Genomic DNA, 24349 nt, shown 5'->3' with positions numbered 1-24349 from the left:
AAATCATGATTTTAGGTAATCACCTTTTGATAATATTCCAAGTCATATTTCTCATGACAACATTGATTACCAATTAAATGGCGCATTCAACATAAAATTTTAGTCATTATACATAATCTCATTTATAATAATAAAAACTGCTGGCTTTCTTCTAGTTTGCATTTATACACCCTCTCACGTACCCTCAGATCTCAAAATCAGTTACTTCTACAGGTGCCATCCCCAAGATCCACTAGTCTAGCTGTCACTCGGGAATGTTCATTTTCCATTGCAGGACCATCTCCCTTCCCTTAAGACTTATCACCAATCCTGAAGAATTTAAAAAAGCATTGAAATTTTGTCTTTTTAGAGAAGCTTTCAGAGATCTGTGCGAATCCCAGCCTTAGTCTGATACTAGCTATTTTTCTGTTGTATTTTATATTGAATCTTAATGCATTAGCTCTATATATTTATTTTTATGTTTTCTTATTTTATCTTGTTTTATTTTTTGTTATTTATGAATGTACTCTTGTAAACCACCCCAAACTTTGGAGGGCACGGTCTATAAATAAATATACTCTCCTGTGGTAGAAATAAAATGGACCTATTACTTCTTCCCCGTTACCATTTACATACGTTCTCTTGAGGTTAATGAAACGGGAAATATGTACGTACATCCTACTTACATGCAAATATGCTAATTTTACATGCGGAACCCCAATGTAAACCTTTGAAAATGTATCACTGATCAGAGCCTGGCAACAGTAAGGTACAATCATATACATCATGTTGAGCATTACTGAATTAGATTTCCTCAGAGCAATTCAATTAATGTCCGGGGCCAATGCTTACAGGTTAATTATTAAAACGATCTGGTAAAAAAGATCTCTTGAATATTGATGTTGCCTTGATCTCGCTGTGATGCAAAGTGTAGAAAAGAAACTAAAAACCTTATGTAACCTGACCTGCCCTGCCATATAAACTCAATGCAAGAACTTTTTCTCAACAGTGATCTAGTGTGGGCCAGCTGGGTGGCCAGCAGCAAGTACTGCCATGCAGAGGACGTAAGATCTGATTCCGGCAGCCCTCACCTCTCCTGGTGAAGGATGTACTCCCAGACATTGCACCACAGCAACACCTCATAGGCAGATTTAAGGGGCCCATGACTGCAGCGTTCCAGAAGGGGCTCCTGGCTGAGGACGGTCGTTGCAATGACTGGGCTAAATGAGTTGGGAGGAAATACAAAATAGGGGGAATCCCTCCCCCCCATCAGGAGTTGCACATGACGGCTCATGGAGGCTGGTTCCAACTGAACTGGAAACCCAAAAGAGGAGGAGGTGGAACCTGCCAGGCCAAAAAATGCAAGAATGCAAAAAAAATCAGGTCCACCTATAAGAATTCTGGTAAGAAGGTCAGGACATTCAAGCAAGAGAGCAAAACAAAACAAAAAACTTACCATTTACTTCAATCAGATTTGCATTCTTTTGATTCAAAATTACGTAGAGCTCCCGCTGGTCTGACTTCTTCCCCACTATCCAGTAGTCACTCATTGCCTTTACTATGATTTCCTCATCCTCATCAACTCTGCAACAAGAAAAAAAACAAAACAAAAAACAGATGTTGGCAGTGTCTAAAGGTTGCTTGCTGAATGGCCATGCCTCGAGAAGGATACCACGTGCCATGACATTTGGCACGTGTACAGGAAATGCCTCGAGAAGGATACCACGTGCCATGACATTTGGCACGTGTACAGGAAATGCCTCGAGAAGGATACCACCCATGACATTTGGCACGTGTACAGGAAATGGAAATCTTCCAAGGCAGCAATGCTAGCAGGACAATAACATACAAATGTTCAGAGAACATTCCTTGCTGTGAGTGGGGCTCCTGGTTTTTTTGGTATTTACTTTTTAAAATTGCTTTCCAATCTGTATTTCCCCATCTTTATTATTAAAACCCAAACGGCGGTAGTATTTAAAATAATCCCACCGAAAACTTGGTGTGAGTTGTGGCTATCACTGGGCCAGCTGAGTAAGAGGTGGAAGCTATACTCTAAGGGGTAGATTTTAAAACAGGCGCGCGCGCGCGCAGTTCCCGGCACGCACAGAAGGATGCATCAATTTTATAACAAGCGCGAGTAACCGTGCGCTTGTTATAAATTCTGGAATCCACTTTTCACTTGGTAGCTGTGGTGCAGATATGTGGCTACATGGAATAAACACTGTTCTAAAGAATTCTACGTACAGGCTATAAGGCAACAAAAGGTGAATGTTCTGGAAAGAGGTGCATCATCCGTTCCTTAAAACAAATAATCTAGTTATGTAGTTTGTACAAAAAAGATCTACATTTGTACTGGAGATTATTGTGGCAGTCTCCATGTTCTTACTGTTAAAAAAAAAAAAAAAAGGAAAACCACACCTGGCCTCAGCTCCATGCAACATCAAGCTGGTCAACACTTTAACTGCAGAGGCACAAAGAGGGTGGTTTTCACAAGGGACTTCACTCAGGGGTACCCGGACTCTCAGGAATGGGACTGGGGAAGGGTTTTGCACACAATTTAGCGGGTGTGACTGTCTGCAGCAATTATTTTCAAAGGGGAAGACAGGTGCATGCTTTCCTCTCTAAAAGCTGGGCCCTTACAAAGTTACCCCCCTAGATGTTCCAGTTCCTGACAGCCCACACCCCAAAAGCTCAGCAGCACTGGGGCCCGCTGAGGGGAAGATGGGTAAAGAGACGAGAAGGATTTGGCAGAGCCACACTGTGCAAACACCTTTTTATTTTAAAGTAACTTTTTACCAACTAAACAAAATCATTAAAGACGCCTTTTCATCTCCACTTTTTAATTTAATTTCCGCAGAGAAACGAGTGTTGGTGGAGCTTTTGAATGCTCCTCCAGCTTAGCCAAAAGACTGAAGTATATCACTGTCCTGTTTGTCAGCAGGAACTTCTCGGATGGAAATACAATAGAAAATGAAGCTTGACCTCAGAGGGAGTGAATTTCAAAATCAGGCACTACCTAACTTTTATAACAAAAACATGAGCAAACTGAATTGTACGATGTAGTCGGGAGCACAGAAAAATGGATGCCAGAGTCAAAGCGAGAATTTTATGGCTCATAAGTAGTGTACATGCAGCAAAAATATAAATGGGCAATTACCATAAAACGGGTTAGAAAAACTAAAATGCGAAACAGTTCAACTGTCTCAGACCTACAGCTGTGGTGCTCCGGACTAAGTGCCTGGTTTTCAAACCAGCTTGCGTGCAAAATCGATCAGGGCCCGGGACGCGTAAACATCAGTTCCATGCACGTGCAGTGAGGTGGGTGGGAGGGGCAGAGCTGCAGCTCGGACTTGCTTTTTTGATTTTTGGTTTCTGCGCGGTAGCCCCCCCCCCCCCCCATGTGTGTACTCGGCCAGTTACCCGGGTATTTTCAAAGCTAACGTAACACAAGCCAAGTCCCCTCTGAAAATCCTCGGCAAAGCACCTGCAGATGTCACAGGGCTTGAAAAATGACCCTTGGAAAAGCGGGGCTGAAAGTTACCGTGTGAAATCGCTGTTGATGTCGCCGAGGATCTTCATCAGATCCGGATGCACAGACGTGAGGGAGACGCTGGGCGTTTTCCTCATGTGAACTGTGCTTTTTTCAGCCAGGTTCATGTGATTGAAGTAGATAAACTTAAACTGAGGCTCTCTCTCAGACCTGCAGGAAAAAAATAAAAGGAACAAAGCCGCACCTCAGCAACGTTACCCACGACATAAAGAAATCCACGAGAAGGCAACACCGTGCATGAAATCGCTCACAGCGTGGCCATGAAGGCTCCTCCTTCCCTATAACTTTGTCAGTATTCATTTCTGTCAGCCTCGCTACCAGCTTGCAGAAAATCCAGGTCAGTGGTGCTTTAAATACCCAAGGTGAATAAAACACTCAAACTGATCAAAGTAAGACTTGTTCTGGACTTGCCCATCTCAAGAATGGCTTTGCATTTTAAACTCAAAATTTTCCCACACCATTAAAAGGTTACCTCCAACATACTAATTGGCAGTTTTAAATATTAAAAGTGTAAAAGGGCCTCTGACTGAGATCTATGGTTCAGCTCTGACATATTGAGATGGTCGGAGCCGAACCATTTCCTACGGCAGTCCAGAAGAAGCCCAAGAATATTCTGCTCATGGAGTTCAGAGTGAGAGGAAGCAGAGTGGGCCACACAGAAAAGTCCCTCTAGTGCAGTGGGACGCCTCAGCCAGTCGGGTTTTCAGGATATCCACAATGAATATGCATGAGAGAGTAATGCATGCACATCTTCCGATGGAGGCAGGGCAAGCAAATCTCTCATAAATATTCATGGTCGATATCGTGGTTAACATGGCCTGCTTATGGCTCTCGAGGACCAGAGTTGCCTCCTCTGATGGAAGAGTGCCTGATCTCTTCAGATGGGTACGAATTAAATCACTCACTGACTTGCTGAAATACCTTACAATAAATTATTACAAACTGGCTACAAAAACATAAGTTTGCACAAAGCTGTGGAGTGAAGTCATGGAAACTAATTTTTGTCTCATTTCTGGTGGCTTAACAGTGCAGAGCCTTAAAATCACAGGGAAGACAATGCTCCATAATATTGTCCAGCCTGTCTCAGAAGGCCCTTTGTAACATCGCTCGAGGTGTCATGACAGTCTGTAAGGGCTTAAATATAGATTCCCCAAACTCTGTGTATTTATATATAGTAGAACCATGACATTTGTCTAACAAAGCTTTTTGACTTGAATCTAAATTAAATTTTAAGGCTCAGCTATTTTCTGTGAACCCTGAAAATTAAAACATTTTTTTTTCTTAACCTCCTTTCAGGACCCATTCTAGATTTCTCACAAGGATTTCCAAGGATGCGCCTAAGGGTTATTTTATTTATTTATTGGGTCTTACATACCATCACTCAGATTCCATCGTAATGGTTTACAACAATAAATACATACGACGAGCGATGTTATCAAACTTGTGGATGATACACAATTATTCGGAGTAGTTAAATCACAAGCAGACTGTGATACATTACAGGAGGACCTTGCAAGACTGGAAGATTGGGCATCCAAATGGAGGTTGAAATTTAATGTGGAAAAGTGCAAGGTGATGCATATAGGGAAAAATAACCCTTGCTGTAGTTATACGATGTTAGGTTCCATATTAGGAGCTACCACCCAGGAAAAAGATCTAGGCATCATAGTGGATAATACTTTAAAATCATCGGCTCAGTGTGCTGCAGCAGTCAAAAAAGCAAACAGAATGTTAGGAATTATTAGGAAGGGAATGGTTAATACAACGGAAAATGTCATAATGCCTCTGTATCGCTCCATGGTGAGACTGCACCTTGAATACTGTGTACAATTCTGGTCGCCGCATCTCAAAAAAGATATAGTTGCGATGGAGAAGGTATAGAGAAGGGCAACCAAAATGATAAAGGGGATGGAACAGCTCCCCTATGAGGAAAGGCTGAAGAGGTTAGGGCTGTTCAGCTTGGAGAAGAGACGGCTGAGGGGGGGATATGATAGAGGTCTTTAAGATCACGAGAGGTCTTGCACGAGTAGATGTGACTTGGTTATTTACACTTTTGAATAATAGGACTAGGGGGCATTCCATGAAGTTAGCAAGTAGCACATTTAAGACTAATCGGAGAAAATTCTTTTTCACTCAACGTACAATAAAGCTCTGGAATTTGTTGCCAGAGGATGTGGTTGGTGCAGTTAGTGTAGCTGGGTTCAAAAAAGGTTTGGATAAGTTCTTGGAAGAGAAGTCCATTAATGGCTATTAATCAAGTTTACTTAGGGAATAGCCACTGCTATTAATTGCATCAGTAGCATGGGATCTTCTTAGTGTTTGGGTACTTGCCAGGTTCTTGTGGCCTGGTTTGGCCTCTGTTGGAAACAGGATGCTGGGCTTGATGGACCCTTGGTCTGACCCAGTATGGCATTTTCTTATTATAAACAGTAAAACAGCCAGGTAAAACATAAGACGATATAAAAAGATTACAACTAATAGCGACATTTCATAAAATGATCCTAAAATACATCAAAAACTCCTGTTCACTCCGGTTACAAAATTCTCTGTAATTTACAGTCACATTATAAGATTCTGTCCTACATTACAGAGGCTACATACCACGGAATACATTCAGAGGCCTAACTATGTGTAATCCGTTTGCAGCATGCTAGCATCCTTCAGGCCAGGTCAAGTCATGCTTCATATCTATTCCTAATATTTCAAGCCTCTTCCTTGCCAGCTCCATTTCTCAGGGAATTCAGGGTCTCATTAATGATAAATATTACAGTTGACAATTTGCTCACTGCCCAGGTAACCCACTCAATGAAAACAGCTAAATATCCCACTCCCTCATGTCATTTAATTCCATTAGAGCCAGAGGCCACAGTATCAGTTTATCATGATTGTACTACATTAAAATTTAAGGCAGTGTCAATAAGATAAGCTTCCACTGCCTTAATCGTCAATGATTTAGTAGACTGGCACTCCCTCAGACAAACACTTCATTGGATCGAGGTAGTTATGCCGTTAGAATGTTGTTACAGAAGATAGAAGGATGCACTACTCTGTACCAAGATTGTGCCACTTATATTTCCTTATCTTGAAGGCTTCCATTAAGTAGTAATTATATCCACTAATAATGGCAAGCAGGATTGAATAAAAAGTGTTGTTTAACATAAAAAGTAGTTTGTACCCTGTAGGAATAAAGATGAAATTACTACTTACTTAATAATTTCATTTCCTCTTAAGAAGGCAGGCCAATCCACACCAGTTGGTTATGCACTCCTACCAGCAGGTGGAGACAAAGTAAAATTGACTTGCTGATGTCACTGACATATAGAACAGAAAAGGGGGGGAGGAGTATTTCTTTATGTCAAAAACCGTATCCAGGCAACTGAACTGCAAGGAATGTGGGGTAGAGAAGAAGCATTATGGGTCGTCCTAAAAAAAAGATGGTGCATCCATTTTTACTGGAGGGGTTTACATGCCTCAGACTCAAATGGAAGAGCCAGAGATCTGGTTGAAGACGTCCAAAAGGTGGGAAAGAAGGGAGAAGTGTTGATTGCTAGAGACTTTAATCTGCCGGACATAGACTGGAAAATCCCTTCTGCAGAATCGACCAGACGTAGAGAAATAGTGGATGCTCTGCAAGGGGCTCTCTTCAAACAAATGGTAATGGAACCCACGAGGGAGGAAGCTTTACTCGACCTAGTGCTCACTAATGGGGATAATGTCTCAAATGTTCGGATAGGTGACCACCTCAGCACTAGTGACCATCAAACAATATGTTTTGACATCACAAACAGGATATGGAGAAGTCACACGAAGACTCGAGTTCAGACTTTCAAAAATACAGACATTGTCGAAATGCAGACATACCTGGAAGTAGAACTAGAAGACTGGGAGAAAATGAGAGGTGGAACAACAGTGGACCAAACTAAAGGGAGCAATCACGTAAGCAACAAATCTATATGTTAGCAAAGTAAACAAAAGTAAGAGAAATAAGAAACCGATCTGGTTCTCAAAGGAGGTGGCTGACATAATAAAAGCAAAAAAAGCAGCATTCAAGAATTATAAAGGATCCCAAAAAGAGGAACACAGGGAAGAATATCTGGTAAAACTTAGGGAGACGAAGAAAGTAATCAAGAAAGCAAAAAGTCTGGCAGAAGAAAGGATTGCCGAAGAGGTAAAGTGAGGTGACAAAATATTCTTTAGATACATCAGAGAAAGGAGAAAGGGCCAAAGAGGTATACTGAGATTGAAAGGTGACCAGGATCATTGCGTGGAGAAAGACGAAGAAATGGCAGAAATATTAAACAAATATTTCAGTTCGGTGTTCACTAAAGAAGACCCTGGAGAAGGACCGTCACTAGTTAATAAGACATTGGAGAGAGTGGAATAGACAAAATTAATTTTACAGAAGAGAATGTATGGGAAGAGCTAGGAAAACTGAAAGTGGACAAAGCCATAGGGCCGGATGAGGTTCATCCCAGGATACTGCGGGAGCTCAGAAATGTGCTGGCGGGTCTACTATGTGACCCATTCAATAGATCCTTGGAAATGGGAATGGTTTTCAGTGATTGGAGAAGAGCGGTGGTGGCTCCGCTTCACAAGTGTGGTAGCAGAGGGGAGGTTGAAAACTACAGGCCGGTTAGCCTCACCTCGGTGGTGGGAAAATTAATGCAGACTCTGCTGCAGGAAAGGATAGTGAACTATCTACAAACCGGTGGGTTGCTTGATCTGAGATGGCATGGATTCACCAGGGGAAGGTACTTTCAGATGAATCTGACTGATTATTTTGATTGGATGACTGGAGAATTGGATCAGGGAAGAGCGCTCAATGTGATTTACTTGTATTTTATTATTGATACAGTCCCACATAGAAGACTCATGAATAAAATGAGAAGCTTGGGAGCGAGCACCAAGGTGGTGGCGTGGATTACAAACTGGCTAACGTATAGAAGGCAGCGTGTGATGGTAAATGGAACCTGCTCTGAAGAGAAAACGGTGCTAAGTGGAGTACCACAGGGATCAGTGTTGGGACCGGTTCTGTTCAATAACTTTGTGAGAGACATTGCAGAAGGGATAGAAGGTAAAGTTTGTCTATTTGTGGATGATACTAAGATCTGCAACAGAGTGGACACGCTGAAAGGAGTAGAGAGAATGAGACGTGATTTAAGGAAGCTTGATTGGTGGGCAAATATATGACAGCTGAGATTCAATGCCTAGAAGTGCAGAGTCATGCACCTGGGGTGTGGTAATCTGAAAGAGCTGTATCTGATGCGGGGTGAAAGGCTGTTGCGCATAGAATAAGAGAGAGACCTTGGGGTGATAGTGCCCAGCGATCTGAAGACAGCGAAGCAATGTGACAAGGCGATAGTGAAAGCTAGAAGAATGCTGGGCTGCATTGAGAGAGGAATAATTAGTAAGAAAAAGGAGGCAATAATCCCCTTGTACAGGTCCTTGGTGAGGCCTCACCTGGAGTACTGTGTTCGGTTCTGGAGACCGTATCTCAAAAGGGACAGAGACAGGATGGACACAGTCCACAGAAGGGTAACCAAAATGGTGGTGGGTCTTCATCAAATGACTTATGAAGAGAGGTTGAAGGTCCTAAATGTGTATACCCTGGAGGAGAGGAGGTGCAGGGGAGATATGATGCAAACCTTCAGATACCTGAAAGGTTTTAATGATGCACAATCAACAACAAACCTTTTCTGTTGGAAAGAAATCAGTAGAACTAGGGGTTATGAAATGAAAATCCATGAAGGACAACTCAGAACCAATGTCAAGAAATATCTCTTCACAGAAAGGGTAGTGGATGCCTGGAATGCCCTTCCAGAGGAGGTGGTGAAGACAAAAACAGTAAAAGATTTAAAAGGGGCATGGGATAAACACTGTGGATCCCTTAAGGCTAGAGGATCTGAATGAAGAAGAGTGCATGGCATAACTTGCTGGTGTGGTGGTTACTACCCTTAACAAATAAGCCTTTGTGCTGTTGATGTAACTCCATCATTGTTCTCTGCTTCAACGGCAGGGGGAAAAGAGGAAAAGGGGAATTGGATTCAAACAGCAACCAACAAGGGCCCTGACTTTGACATCTAGGAAACTGATAATTATTAAGGTGGCTTGTATGGACATAAGCTTGCTGGGCAAACTGGATGGACCATTTGGTCCTTTTCTGCCGTCATTTGTATGTTTCACTGCTGTTCCTCGGCATTCCAACAACCTTGCACCATCAACTCTTGACAGTGAAGCCCCCAACCCAGAAGGTTTGTGTCTGATATGAGCATCAACCAATCCGGTGTCTCCAAGGGCAACTCCTTTCCTAAGGTGATCTACTTGTAACCACCACTGCAACTGGCTGCTCACCTCCAATGGCAGGTGGAGTCTCACAGTGTAATGCTGCGACTGCGGATTCCACCTAGAGAGCAATGCGTGCTGAAGTGGCCACATATGTTCCCTCGCCCAGGGTACTACCTCCAACATTGCCACCAAAGACCCCAGAATCTGCAGATAAGACCACACTGTCAGACAAATAGCCCTCCCTCAAGGACTGAACATGAGTCACCAACTTCTGAACGGGATTCTTTGGCAGGAACACTCTGCCCTGCTCCGTATCGAATCACATGCTGAGCTATTCTAGAGTGTGAGTTGGCTGTAAACTGTTCTTGGCTAAGTTCACCACCCAGCCTAGCTTTTGAAGCAAGGAGATTAGTTTATGAGATGCCAATTGACTCTTCTGCACTCTTGGCCCAAATCAACCAGTTGTCCAGATATCTTCTTTTTTATTTTTTAAAAATACAAGCAATCTCCACCATTTGCTAGAGACGGAGAATACTGGCAGGTTGATGTTGGGGCACGGCTTTGTGTCAGTGGCATCAGCGAGTCAGTTCTACTCTGTCTCCATATGCTGGTAGGAATGCATAACCCGCTGGTGTGGATTGGCCTGCCTGAGTGCAGAGGAAACAATCATTTTAAATGATTTCCTGTTAATCTCAAACATTTCTTTTTTGGAACCTGCAATCATCAGAAGTAATGCAGAGAGGAGGAAAGAGACAACATGAAAAAGCAGATGTATCCAGAGTCTGCTAGCTGCAGCAGAATGATTTAGTAAATGCTAGAAATGGAATTTGTAGAGGCTTTGAGGTTGTACTATCTACCCAAATGATATAACACAAACACTATCACAAGTATGAACTTTTTGGACCGATAGACAGATCATGATCAGTTTCAAAATTGTTTGAAGCCCGGAGTGGATTTGTTCAATATCGGGCATGCATGTCAGTCTTTCACTACTTTGTTCTTGAAAAAAACCATTTTGGGTTCTACTAAAACGTTCAGGAGCGTCTTTCTTTGTCTAAGGGGACAAAACTTTTGAAAACAGAGCACCGAGCACAGAAGAACAAAACACTATGTCAAAATCACCAGGGACTGAAGGGAATTTACTTCTGAGTAGATTTAAGGATGTAACATGTTTGTAGCAGCACACAAAATCAACTTAGTTCCACAAAACAACTTCCATGTACGGTCTTCTTTGCATGGGTATTTTTTGTTTGGTTGGTTTATTTGGGGTTTTGTTTTGTTTGGTTTTTTTTTTAAACTGATTCTTCTCCAGAATACACACTGGACAATCAGATTAAAACATTCAGACACTGAATCCATAGCCAGCAGGCTCAAAAATTCATGCTCCGAAGGTCTGCACAGGGGCCATTCAGAGTTCACTTATGATTTCTACTTCTGTTCTACCATATCACTCACATATTATTTAGCTCTCCACTTGGGAGATGGGGAAAGGGTTATACCCTGAATACAAATGAGATATACATAATTCTGTCTATAAGAACAAAAACTACATTTAGGGGCCTATGTATTAAGCATTTTTCCCACAGACACAAAATGGGGAAAACCCTTTAGTAATCTGGCCCTCAGTAAATGAGTGTTTTCCAAGTGTTTCTTCAGTAGAAAATAATATCCAATATTAGGTGCTTCAAAAAGGTTTTTTTATGAAGCTAAACTAATTTTGTGACAATGAAGAAATAAAGATAATTGCAGCACTATACAATTGCACTAATCAAATCTGAAAAAATATTCAAGGCTGCTGAAATGCTAGAATGTATGCTAAAGGCCAAAAAGTATATTAAGAGTCAGTCCTAAATTTCATTTCTGCCTTCTGGGCTAAATTTACAAGACATCACATAACTTACAAGAATTCAATCTCATTAGCATATATTAGATAAAATTATAATACCAACCAATTAGGAAAATGGTATGCAAACAAATTAACTCATTGGTGTGTATCTTAGAGATGGTGACTTATTTAACCTATTATATCACTAATGTTCTCTGAGACTGCTCCTGAATTGCCTAGCTAATTGCACTCTCCTGGGATATCTCATTTCTTTCAAAAGTTCTTGCTCTTTCAACTGCTGGTGTTAAATGTTTATTTACAGCCCACAATACCTTGATTGCTAACTACTACATATTACAGGTTCATCTTCATTGTACCAATGCTGTTAAAAAAAAAAAACCCAAAAACTTGCAGGAACAGTTTATAACTTCACAGCTATCTTTTTACTTATTTTTAATGAGGTCAAATATCTGAGACAACAATAACCCATAATAGTCACACATCTGGATTCAATCATTATGTTAACATCCCTGTTACACAAACAGTAATGTGCAAAAGGCTATTTCGAAAATCTAAATCATTCCGGTATCGCTGCATATAACTCATTTTTATTACTTAACTTCAGTTCCTCCTCCCTCTCTATTCATATCAAAATAAAAGAAAGAACAACAAGAGCCATCAACAATAAAATCAATGAGACAGGGGAAAGAGGAGGAACAGAGAAGAAAGTACCGTATTTTTCGCTCCATAAGACGCACTTTTTTTCCCCCAAAGGTGGGGGGAAAATGTATGTGCGTCTTATGGAGCGAATATAAAAAAAAAACCAAACAAAAATCTAACAAACCCCCCCGACTCCCCCAAGACCTGCCGACTTAATTTCCTACAACCCCCCCCCCGCAAGACCTGACAAATTAATTTCCTGCAACCCCCCACCCTCCTGACCCCCCCAAGACCTGCCAAACGTCCCTGGTGGTCCAGCGGGGGTCCGGGAATGATCTCCTGGGTGTGGGCCGTCGGCTGCCAGTAAACAAAATGGCGCCGACGGCCCTATGCCCTCACTATGTCACTGAGACCGACCAATAGCAGCGGTCGGTCTCAGTGACATAGTGAGGGCATAGGGCCGTCGGCGCCATTTTGTTTACTGGCAGCCGACGGCCCACACCCAGGAGATCATTCCCGGACCCCCGCTGGACCACCAGGGACGTTTGGCAGGTCTTGGGGGGGTCAGGAGGGTGGGGGGTTGCAGGAAATTAATTTGTCAGGTCTTGCGGGGGGGGGGGGGGGTTGTAGGAAATTAAGTCGGCAGGTCTTGGGGGAGTCGGGGGGTTTGTTAGATTTTTGTTTGGTTTTTTTTTATATTCGCTCCATAAGACGCACATACATTTTCCGCCCACCTTTGGGGGAAAAAAAGTGCGTCTTATGGAGCGAAAAATACGGTACTTTCTTCTCTGTTCCTCCTCTTTCCCCTGTCTCATTGATTTTATTGTTGATGGCCCAGGAGATCGTTCCCGGACCGCTCCTGGACCCCCGCTGGACCACCAGGGACGTTTGGCAGGTCTTGGGGGGGGTCAGGAGGGTGGGGGGTTGCAGGAAATTAATTTGGCAGGTCTTGGGGGGTCAGGGGGGTGGAGGTTGTTAATTTAAAGGGTTGGGATGGGGGGGGGGGGGTTTTGGGGGTTCCCAGAGAAAGAAAAGTTTTCTGATCTGGGGAGTGGACCGAAATGGCCCTCCCCAGACCCGAAAACAAAATGGGGAGAAAAAAAAAAGCTATGCACTCCCCTAATTTGCTCCATAAGACGCCCAGACGCAGAGCCGGTTTAGCACAATTTTTTTTTTTTTTAATTTTCCCCCTCTGAATCCTTTGTGCGTCTTATGGTCAGGTGCGTCTTATGGAGCGAAAAATACGGTAAGTGAGACATAAAATTAAGTAGTCTAAAAGGTGGATTATTTTGCTTGGATCAAAAAAGTGCCAAAAAGGATCCCACACAGAGCAGAATGCATGTACTCCACTTTGCTCTATCAGAGCAGGAGTGGGCAAACTACAGCCTGCAGCCCACATCTGGCCTACAGATGCTTTTCTTCAAGACCCACGAGAGCACCATGTTTTCCAGTCTACAGTGGCAACATCACTTCTGCCTTTGGGCGGAATTCAGGAAGCAGTGATCTCCCAAATGAAGGAGCTCCTTTCAACCTAAATAGGCCAATCAGCTGTTTTAGTGTGGGGGAGGGAGGTGAAAAGAAGAAAGCCGCAGTGCTGGAGCAGCAGCAGCAGCCGCCTGCCTAATTAACTGCTCCACGCTGTGGCAACGAGACACGGGAGCCAGCAGTGGCAGCTTTGGAGGCAGGGGCTCTTGACGTTGGGCTGCGGAGTGCCAAAAGTGAAACTGGGGCAAGTATGGGAATTGGAGACAAGCCGCGGTGGGGTGAACCGAAGCGGTGGTGAACACGGTGCAGTGGTGAGTTTTGGGGTATGAATGCTGACTGGGGCAGGTTGAGGCTCGGGACCTTGACAAGAAACCACCTTTCCTGCATAGGAAAGGGAAGACAGAGAGGGAGTGTGAGTTAGGGGGTTTGGGGGTTGGAAGACAGGCACTCATACCCTGTCCCCCCAACTTCTCAGTCGGACCCGGCTCCTTGACATTACTATACCCTGATACAGCCTTGAAGCCAAAAGGTTTGCTCAGTCCCTGCATTAGGGAGTTAACGTCTTAAATTTGACAGGTTGGGCTCGTTCCACTGTGCTGCTACTGCACAATGCACTGCCACTAAAACTGGTGACAAGTTTATACTGGAAAGTGCCAGCCCTCCGGTACCAGTATGCCAAGGTAAGTCAATGACTGCACTTTTCTTTATCACACGCTGCTGGAGTGATTTTCATAGACCGCATGTACATTTTATCCACGGGCTATGCAGCAATTCTCACAGCAGGAAACGTGCATGTTCTTTCAGAAAGAAACTTGCCACAGGTACCAAGCACATGCAGTCGTTTGCATTCACTTTCTCTGTAGGTAGAACGCTGCTGACTGAAAATGCAATCTATGGGCCCGATTTACTAAGTCTTTTCTCCCATTCTGTGTCTATGGGGGAAAAATGCTTAGCAAACAAAGCCTTTTTCTCTCCTACCCTCATCCTATAAGAGCATTATTGCATACAGGTTTGGCAAGACAGTTGAGAACCCAATATTTTGGAAGCACAAACCCCGATATTCTTCGGTTGACGTTGTATTGCTCACATATGTCCGACGCCAACACGGTGAGCTGGGGCCCTACGAGGCTGTCCAATTTTCGGCAAAAGTCTGGCGATGGCTGCATTGAGGCTAAGTTAGAAAGAAAAAAAAAAAAAAGGATGTTGCATGTTTTGCCTTCCTCCCAATTTTCAAATATATCATGAGAAAAATTAAAACAAATGATTTTGTCTTTTTTTTTTTTTTTTTTAAACACTAACACAGCAAGAAAATTTAGATCGTGCAGATCAGAAGAAAGCACACAATAAACACACTGAGGCCGATATTAAAAAATAAGGTGAGCTCCTATATTTAGGCACCTAAGGTAAGTAGGAAACTATTTTCAATCTAACTCAGGGACCTGAGTTGTCAGCAGAAAGTTCACAAATCTAAGAGGCCTAAAATTTAGGATCACTATTCATTTGCCAAGGTTTAGGCTCTTAACTGTTTCCCTGCCTTAATTCCATCCCTGCAGTCCACCCACTTTTTAGGATCCTAAATTTAAACCCTCAGCCCTACTAAAGATTTTATAAAAGTCTGAAAATGGAGCTCATTATTTGTAAAAAGGGTGGACCAGCACTTCAAGTTTTTCTCTCTCTGTCTCCATCTGCTGGAAAGGAGGCATAAGCCAGCAGACTGGACTGATCCGGGTACGTACAGGGAACGTGCATCTTCCTGTTTTATAGAAGGGCCTCAATCCGAGCCCTTTCTGCTTCCTTGCCCAGATGGCTACATTTCATCTCAGTACCATTCAGTAATAAGCACAGCTACAATAAAGGAGTAGGCTTGAGATTTGTATGAAATTTCACATTAATAAATGGGCAGACATGCAACAGGGTGCGACCATATTACTTCAGCTGCTGAAAAAAAAATCAGCATTGTGACAGAAAGGAAGGCAGCAGTGCTGTAGCATGGGAGACCTGGACACAAGGATCATGCTCTCCGGGCCCCAGGGAAGGAAGACGTGGTATAGCTGGAATGCATCCATGCCTTAAGCAGCACAAGTGGACGACAGCACTATAGGTACCAAAGTATTTTGATGAAGCCCAATGGACAAGACCCCCCTACAAATCGCACAGTGGAGTGGACCCAGTTTATAAAAAGGTTTTTCCCTGCAGGCACACAGTGGAAGAAAACGCTTTAGCAATCAGAGTCGGGAGTGGACTGAATGCCCAAAAATGCAGACGAACGTGAGCAGTGAAAGTCATTTGCTTTTTGATGCTCACCTTCAATCATAAAGCACACCACGGCACTCATGGCCTGAAAGAAACAGAAGACAAAATTATTCATGGATGAAGTTTCCACTCCATGATTCGTTTTTATTTCTCTTTATTAGAGCTCACCAACATAACAGAAACACAAACATAACACCAAGAAAGGCAGCAATGGTACAAAAACCATGTTCCTTTACAGTTTTCAAAGTATGGTTCCAGATACATCAGTAGGAAAATTGGTTCTTAGCTGCTAATTTTCGTTCCTGTAATACCCCATTATTTTGCAAGAAGAAAACTCCCATGGTCCCAGTGCAGGGGGCCTTAACTTACCAGCACGGCTGTAAGCGGGCATCCCACTCCGCAGTGTGCCCGCACCAGCCCCACGTGGAAATAAGTGCACATTAGCAGATGCGGCAGCCTGAACGGGTGTAAGACTCAAATTAAGGGTTTCTAATGCTATTACCTTATAAACAATTAGATGAAGCTCTTCATCAGCATCTTCTGCACTCACAAATATTTTAGGAAATCTGAATTTTGCTTCTGGATCATTAAGATTCAAGGGTCCGGTAAGGAACCTGAATAAAGTAGAATTGGAAAAAAAATAAAGAATAATTTGATTGGTCAACAGAAATTAAAATATAAGACAGGATAACGAACGGGGATTTCTCATGTGTTTTTAATAAGTTACAAACCGCTAAACTCAGCACCTTGCTGTGGACATAGCAGCACATGGACAGGATAAGTCTCTGTGGAGTCATCTTTCATTTAAGCAACATTTTACAGCTCCACAATCTATTTCTCACAATAGCAACCAAGTTCCCTAAGTGATACTATTAAGTTATGTTTCTACGGTGGAGGGTAATTTAATTTCTGGTTTTTATTCCACCTTTCGTGGCTGGCCAGCCACGTCAAAGCAAACTGCATTCAGGTACTGCAACTATCTCCCTGTCCCCAGGAAGCTCACAATCTAAGTTTGTACTTGAGGTAATGGGAGGTGAAGTGACCTGCCCAAGGTCACAAGGAGCATCAGTGGCCTCCCTGGTTCTCAGCCCACTAAGCTACTCCTGTGATCCTACCATCTGCTGGAGACAGAGAAATACTGACAGGGGTATAGGACGGAGTCCTATACCCCTGTCAGTACCTCAGGGGTATAGGACGGAGTCCGTTAAAACTTCTCTGTCTCCATCTGCTGGAGGGGAGGCAAAACCCAGGCGTCTGGACTGATCCGGGTACGTACAGGGAAGGAGATATTACATTAACCCCATATCAGAGGCGAGAGCTGCAGATCCGTAAAACCCCACACTCGCCTGCAATACCGATTCAGCTCCAGTTTTTTGGGTTTTTTTGTGGTTCTTGGAGAATCAGCAGTGCTCAGGCACAAACTTATGATTCAAGAAGAGCAACTATTCAGAGAGCCTTACCTCCCATAATGCTGGAGATTTCCTGGCATTTCTGCACGGACTGGGGAGTCTCTTCCCGCTAACTGTGTACAGGAAAACAAACACTGAATTAAAGAGAGAAAAAGCCCAGGCTTCACATATATAAACCCTAACTGAATTCATGCAGGCTTGAAGCTATTTCTTTTTTTTATTGGATCCAGAGGTTTCTTCAGGCTCTTTTCGAGCCCCAGTTGGACTCAGGGCTGGCAATCTGACACGTAAAGTACAGAATACCACATAACGCATGTATCACTTTAAAAAAAACAAACCAAACTCAAATTGAGATGTACTGGAACTGTTCCAGCATAGTTACAGTTTTCCCTCAAAGACCCCACCCCAAATTCAGGACCTAGAAATCCTGGCTTGCGGCGGCAAATGAAGTCCTTCAGCAAGAAAACAAAGGGTTAAAAAAAAAAAAAAGGTTGGATATTCTTCCAAAGACGGCAGCTGGCCCAGCACACAGGGAGCAAGCCCGACGCCGTACAGCAGAACACACACACATTCCTGTCCATGATGTACGAACACCGCCTTTTCTGTCGGGAAAGTTTCTTCTTGTGATAGGAATACACACTTAAAATAATTTTTTAAAAAAGTATCTGAAATTTTCTAAAGAGCCAATATCGCATTTTGCTCTTCTAATTCAAAATGACAAAGTTCTGGGCACACTCTGCTCTTCATAATTTATTATTTCTATGGAGTTTCCTCAGTATTCCTACAGGACACCAGCTGCAGGTTCCGATATAAAATGCTAACGAACGCAGCTCCTAATTGTAATATTGGCCCAGCTTCGCTCTGCTCCCTCAGGCAGAATGTCAGCTGGGATAGATTTTCCCTCTCACACGTCCCCCTCTAGCCCCCGGGCTAAGAGGCACAGCTGGAGATCTCCTGCATTCCTGAAAGCTGCCTGCCCAGCATCCCTGGACCCTGCCAGCCTAAAGAACAGGAACCTGGGTCTCCAGGAGCGGTGCCGCTGCTGCTGGGGACAGTGGGCCAGCCACCAAATGCAGGTCTTCCTGTTCAGTCAGAACGAGGGCTGCAATCCATCAGGGCCCAGACAGGTAGGGTGACCTTGCCACTGCAATGTACTCAAAACCCTCACCATGCCATGACTGTCAACGAGCCGGTCAAAACATATGTAAACATCAGGCTACAAGTACAATAAGAGCCAAGTTATTAAACGACATGGTTATAAAGCAAATGCCCACAGTCAAATGTATACTGCGAAAAATAAAACAGAGTCTAGACTGTACCTCGGGCTCCATGTGCCTTGGAAACAGAGATGTTGTGAGATATTTGTACAAAATTCTCATGTCGTCTTGTTCTAATCCACTCCTGGAATATTAAAAAAAAAAAAAAAAAAAGAAATATGTGGTACAGCAGAAAAAAATACTTTGATGTAATATTTAAATAAATCTACTACATTTTTATGAACTAAAGCAGCAGTAACTAGCATTGCTGGTTTAAATATATTGAGCTGGATCATTTAAAAGAAAATGATATTTTTAATCAAACGGTAAGGCTGGGAGAATATTATCTTTGCTTGTAGTGGGAGTTTTTAGCCTAAGAGGATCCTCTTCCAGGCCTCTCACAGCCGTATTGATGAAGGAGGCCCAGATAATGAAGCACTAGAGTCACTCATAATATTTTCGTATTTTTAATTCCTATATTCCAACACATTCCTGGCTTCCAGCTCAGCCTGAGCCAGGGCTGAAATTTGATGTCAAGACCCCTGATTTTTATATCCCCTTCCAACTAGTCTAGTCCAAGTCACTAACCTGCCATCAAGTAGGGAACTCTAGGGCTTGTAGTTGGCGTTTGCATTCTGCCTGATGGTGCAGCATGGCAACAGGAGGACTATGCCACCGCCGAGCGGGATGCAAAATATCTGCATGTGTTTACTGCAAGCAACCACTCAGACTTCAGCAGACGAGGCCATGGAATTCTGTTGACTGAGATATTTTCTAAGATGACCAGAACTAACATAGTACCATAATGTAATGACAGTCTGCCCAGCAAGTTTAGGGTTGTAACTGCCGCTCCATGCAGGTTACCTCTACGCAGAGACGTTGCACCAAAAGTTACCAAATACTTTTTTTTTTCATAATTAAGCTGACGGTAGAGATTCCTGAAGGGAAATCAGGTTGAGCCTGAGCGCTGCAGCAGCATCTATTTATAAGTAAATACTGTTGCAGCAGAACAAGTCCGAAAATGCAGGGGAGGAAATCTACCCAAATGGAGACACAGAAGAATCTTGATCAATTTGTTTGAAAACTTAAGAGATGCTGAGTTGAAGGAGGCCCAAACGTCAGCCTGCTCGTATGAGAGCCCTCACTGAGGAAGCTGACCTTGGCGAAGATGTTAGTAAGATCACAGAACTCAACTTTATTTGCCATTAAAGGCTGCCAGAAGCTGCAGAGTAATAAAACTGATGGCCTTACAGAGGATATTTCTTTTAACAGGCAGGACAATTAAGGAGCTCCTGGATACAGCTAAATAACCGGTGAGCTCCTCGGAGGACAGAGCGAAAGTGCTGGAGAAAGCTAATCAAACAAGCGTGCTAGCCAATTCAATCTCGGGCTATAAAGAAGCTGGATTCTGGGAATAACGGAGGGAGTGGAAGTTCATCTCCGCCAAGAGGCCCGCTCCCATCTGCACCTCCACAAGCCCAAACATCTCCCACTCCCTTACCGAACCCGGCACCTCAGGAGGTCACCCACCCCTGCACTGCACCGCAGGCCGGTTCTCCTGGCTCCAAAGTTGCTGAGACGCTGCACTTTTACTTTTTTTGGGGTCAGCAACTTAAATGACAAACCAGCAAAAAGAGATACTTCCCAGAGAAAGCCAGCAGCGGACAGGAGGGGACTTCAGGGTGCGAAGAGGGGGGCCAGTCCCCTGGCTATCATGGACCCCAGAGGTTGCGGGCCACAACAGCCAGGGGTATCCAACCCCCTGTTCGCCTGGCTCAACCCGAGGGATGGCCCACCAAGGAACCCAGCACCTCGGGGAGCAGATCCAGTCTCCAAAACTCCAGAATCAGTCAGGACTGCACCTCTACCATCTGCTGGAGACAGAGAAATACTGAGGGACTGCAGGTGGCACTCTGGGTTATGTACAGTGTCAGTGAAACTTTCTCTGTCTCCAGGGAGGCAAAACCCAGGAGTCTGGACCGATCTGGGTATGTTCAGGAACCGTGGAATCTTCTTTCCGACTGAGCATCCCCCATTCTATTCTCACCACTTTGCTTTTATAATTCAAAACCAAACAAGGGCATTAGCAGAAAAGAACCGGCTCTGGCACAGCCAGTGACAGCACTGCACTGATTTCCTTAGCCAGGAAAACGAGATCATCACGGTCAGCTGCAGTTTGTCCCCCAGGGCTTGAGGGCGCAGCTCTGTTAATTTTCAAAACTGAAATAAGATGTTACAGCCTTATGATACTAACGAACTGAAATCTATTTTGGGGGATGAAAGGGGAAAAGCACTATAGGCTCCTTAAAGGGGCATTCCAAATGAAAATGCCTCTCTTTATTTATTTTGTATTGTTATAGATTAGGGATAGCTGGCGCATCTTTAAAAGTCCCGTGCAAGTCTCAGGATGAGTAACACTTTTCGGCTTGATTCTCAGTTTATCAGGACTTTGCTGTTTTGGGTTTTGTTTTGTTTTTGTCTTACAACCAAAAAAAAGTCCAGGGCCAGCAGTACAGGATCTTTCATTTCCATTGCAGCCCTGGCACCTACCAGATGAGCTGATCGTTGTAAAGAAAGGCTGTGTATTTCACAATGCTGAGGCTCTCCTCCATTCTGTTAATAAACGATTGGATCTTCAGATACGTCATTTTGTCCAATGGGAAGAAGCTGATGCCTCCAAAAATGTCCAGTAAGTCACATGACTGTAAATGCAGCGTTTGCAAATACTGTTGGAATACAAAGTCACAATTATTTAGTGAGGACCCAAAAATGGTTTGTGGGTTTTTGTTTTTTGTTTTTAAATCTTGCACAGCATATGATGTAGCATCAAAGGCGAGGTTTTTGCCTCGCCTTTGATGCTACATCACAATATGGTAGGTTAATCTATAAAGACATTCCAATAAGGAGGAGGAGGAGATTATTTTTAGACACAAATAATAGTGGATAAACTCCTTGAGAAACTAACTTAATCATCCAAGGAAAAATACCCTTCTGATCACTTGTTTGTCCCAGGGCTGCCAGATATCTAACATTTTCCACCCTTCATCACTGCAGGTGGGGGGGGGGGGGGGTAGTTTTCTGATAAACAGGAACCCGGGCTTTTGTAGCCTTCCGTCCAGGATGAGGGAGGAGCTAAGACGGCGACATAGGCGTTCACGCCGCAGCAAGGGGGAACCCAGAAGGCTGGCCTGAATGTGTATATTTGTAGGTTTCTGCTCGATAACGGTCAAGCAGAAAGGCAAAACCCAACCTTACCCCCTTGCGTTTGTTGGGGTCATCTCGGTAAGCACGGGCGACGCTGGATGGATCCACGCTGGTGGCGTCAGGAGGCTTAACTCCCAGAACAGGGCGTGGCAACAGAGGATCTGGCCCAAGCGCTCGTGAAGTCTCGCCGAGCCCGAAGCCATGCGAGCCACCCCACTGTCTAGGAGAAATGCTTACCGTCGGGTCGGCGAGAGCCTCTGTAGATGTGGAAGGCGTTGCTATGGTTGTCGCTATAGGAACTCCATCCTCAGGAAAGTGAATCACTCAGTGAGTGACGTAGAGAGTGGGACTGCGTCATCCGCACCGAAGGAGCCTTCTGGTCCTTCCAACCTGAGCATGACTGAACGAGCCCTGGGCTCTAAGGACACGTGTTCCTGTGCACGCATGTGTGTGTGTGTGTTGGGGGGGGGGGGGGGGGGGGCCGTGGTGACCTTGGATTCATTATGGAGTGCAAGTTCATCAATGGAACAATCCCCATCGTCTGCGATGGACAAAGTTTTGTCAGGTTTTTTTTGCTGTTGTGAGTCCAAGTTAATTCCCGGGGGGGAAACCTTGCAGAAATAGGAGGAGAAACTGGGTCAGACTGCACAGCAGGTGTCTGGCCCTACAATCTGGGAAAGCAGCTTTAATTCAGGATAAGGACATGGTACATCGTGAGATGGAAATGTTGGAAAAATCAGAATTATGGTTTCAATCTGTGATTTTTAAACTTTCCTAAAAATGCATTGATTGCACCATTGGACATGCTAAAGCAATATTTTTGCGAAGTTTTGCAAGTTCCTAACCTATAACTCAGGCATTTTATATCCCAGCAAGGGCTGCTTTGTCAGCTAATAGAAGTATCCAGGAATTATCAACTAATAGCCTGGATCGGACGGGTTTCTTGGAGAACGCTCAAGAGCCAGTGATGGACAAGGCCACGCTTCTGGTTCCTTTTTCCCTGGAGTCAGACTGTAATGGAATCTTAAGACTTTATTTTAAAATTTACAAGTATTATGTTCTTGGGACATAAAGCACTGATCTGTACATATTTATTTTTTTGCTTTTATTTACCCGATATCAAGAGCTGGGGTTCCATAATCAAAAACAAACGTATTTTAAGCTGGTATTAAATTTTTTAAAATATAAATAATAAAAAAAACCCCAAACAATAAAAACCTTTAGCGCCGAACTAACGGTAACTAGGCTGGATGAAAGCATATTATATCATTTTAAAAAAAGGTAAAAAGAGAGTGGGAGGCCCCTCCCTGCTCCTCAATCATCTCTGGGTCTCAATCAAATTAACAATGGCCCAACGCACAAAGCAGGTCACACACTAGACCTAGTCTTCATCAACACCAATTTTTTGTCAAACCACCAAACTAAGATAAACAAAAATACCATGGTCAGACCACTCTATCATCCACACAAACTTATATTCAAATTGTAAACTCACAACAAGTAAAAGCACAACCAAATCCTTCTCTTATCGTCCACCTTTCTGCATCGAAACTCTTCAAACAAATCTACAAACTGAACTAACAAACACAGACCTATCAAACACAGAAAACGCAACATCATCCTGGATCACCATAACGAGAACCATAGCAGATAAGATAAATCCCATGATAAAGAAAACTATAAAAGAACCAAAAAATCAGAACCTTTGGTACAATGAAAACATCAGAGAAGCCAAACGGAAACTGAGAAAAAAAGGAGAAATCATGGAGGAAAAAACAAAACAACCACACTACTAAACGCATACAGAGCACAACTAGCAGAATACAAAAAACTCATCCATAAAACAAAAAAAAAAAGATTTCTATACTAACAAAATAACCAAATACCAACAAAACCCTAAGATGCTCTTCAACATAGTAAAAAGCCTAACCAAATCATCTTATGATGATCAGCCACAATCAACACCAAAGATCACTAGTAACGAATTTGCAGACTTCTTTAATGAAAAAAATCAAAATCCTCATAAAGAACAACCTAAAAAATGACTCATAAGACCAGAAAATACCAAACATTCAAACAAAAAGCTGGCCCAACTTTGAGACAGCATCTTCTTTGGAAGTCCAAATGATCATAAAAAAACATGAACCCAGTCAAACACCCTATTGACGCCATACCCATTACAACGATAAAAAATCTCGAACCACCAATAACTAAGATGATAACTGAAATCGTAAACCTCTCCCTCACGGAAGGAAACTACCCAAAATGCCTAAAATCGGCAATCATCAAACCTATTCTGAAAAAGAATAATCTTGATACAGAAAACCCACTGAACTACCGACCCATATCAAACCTCCCATTCATTGCCAAAATCATTGAAAAAGTTGTCCACACATGGCTCACTGACCACCTAGAAGAAAACAACATCCTGCTAACCGCTCAA

General features: G+C 43.3%; 1 protein-coding gene across 3 annotated transcripts in view; it reads right to left on the bottom strand.

The window, feature by feature from the left end:
* The window catches only part of CCZ1 (CCZ1 homolog, vacuolar protein trafficking and biogenesis associated), a 39734-nt gene that overhangs the window by 6593 nt on the left and 8792 nt on the right, over window positions 1–24349 (bottom strand). For all 3 annotated transcript variants that reach the window (XM_029576854.1, XM_029576855.1, XM_029576853.1), the window contains 8 exons: window positions 21253–21428; window positions 18766–18847; window positions 17498–17559; window positions 16540–16651; window positions 16089–16122; window positions 14838–14955; window positions 3521–3679; window positions 1436–1563 (listed from right to left, as the gene is read on the bottom strand). In XM_029576854.1, coding sequence (XP_029432714.1) covers window positions 1436–1563; window positions 3521–3679; window positions 14838–14955; window positions 16089–16122; window positions 16540–16651; window positions 17498–17559; window positions 18766–18847; window positions 21253–21428 — 871 coding nt within the window. The remainder of the gene's footprint in view (window positions 1–1435; window positions 1564–3520; window positions 3680–14837; window positions 14956–16088; window positions 16123–16539; window positions 16652–17497; window positions 17560–18765; window positions 18848–21252; window positions 21429–24349) is intronic.

This window comes from Rhinatrema bivittatum, chromosome 14, assembly GCF_901001135.1.
Source record: "Rhinatrema bivittatum chromosome 14, aRhiBiv1.1, whole genome shotgun sequence".
Taxonomy (NCBI): domain Eukaryota; kingdom Metazoa; phylum Chordata; class Amphibia; order Gymnophiona; family Rhinatrematidae; genus Rhinatrema; species Rhinatrema bivittatum.
The sequence above is the reverse complement of the archived record's forward strand: the minus strand, read 5'-3'. Positions and strand labels throughout refer to the sequence as shown.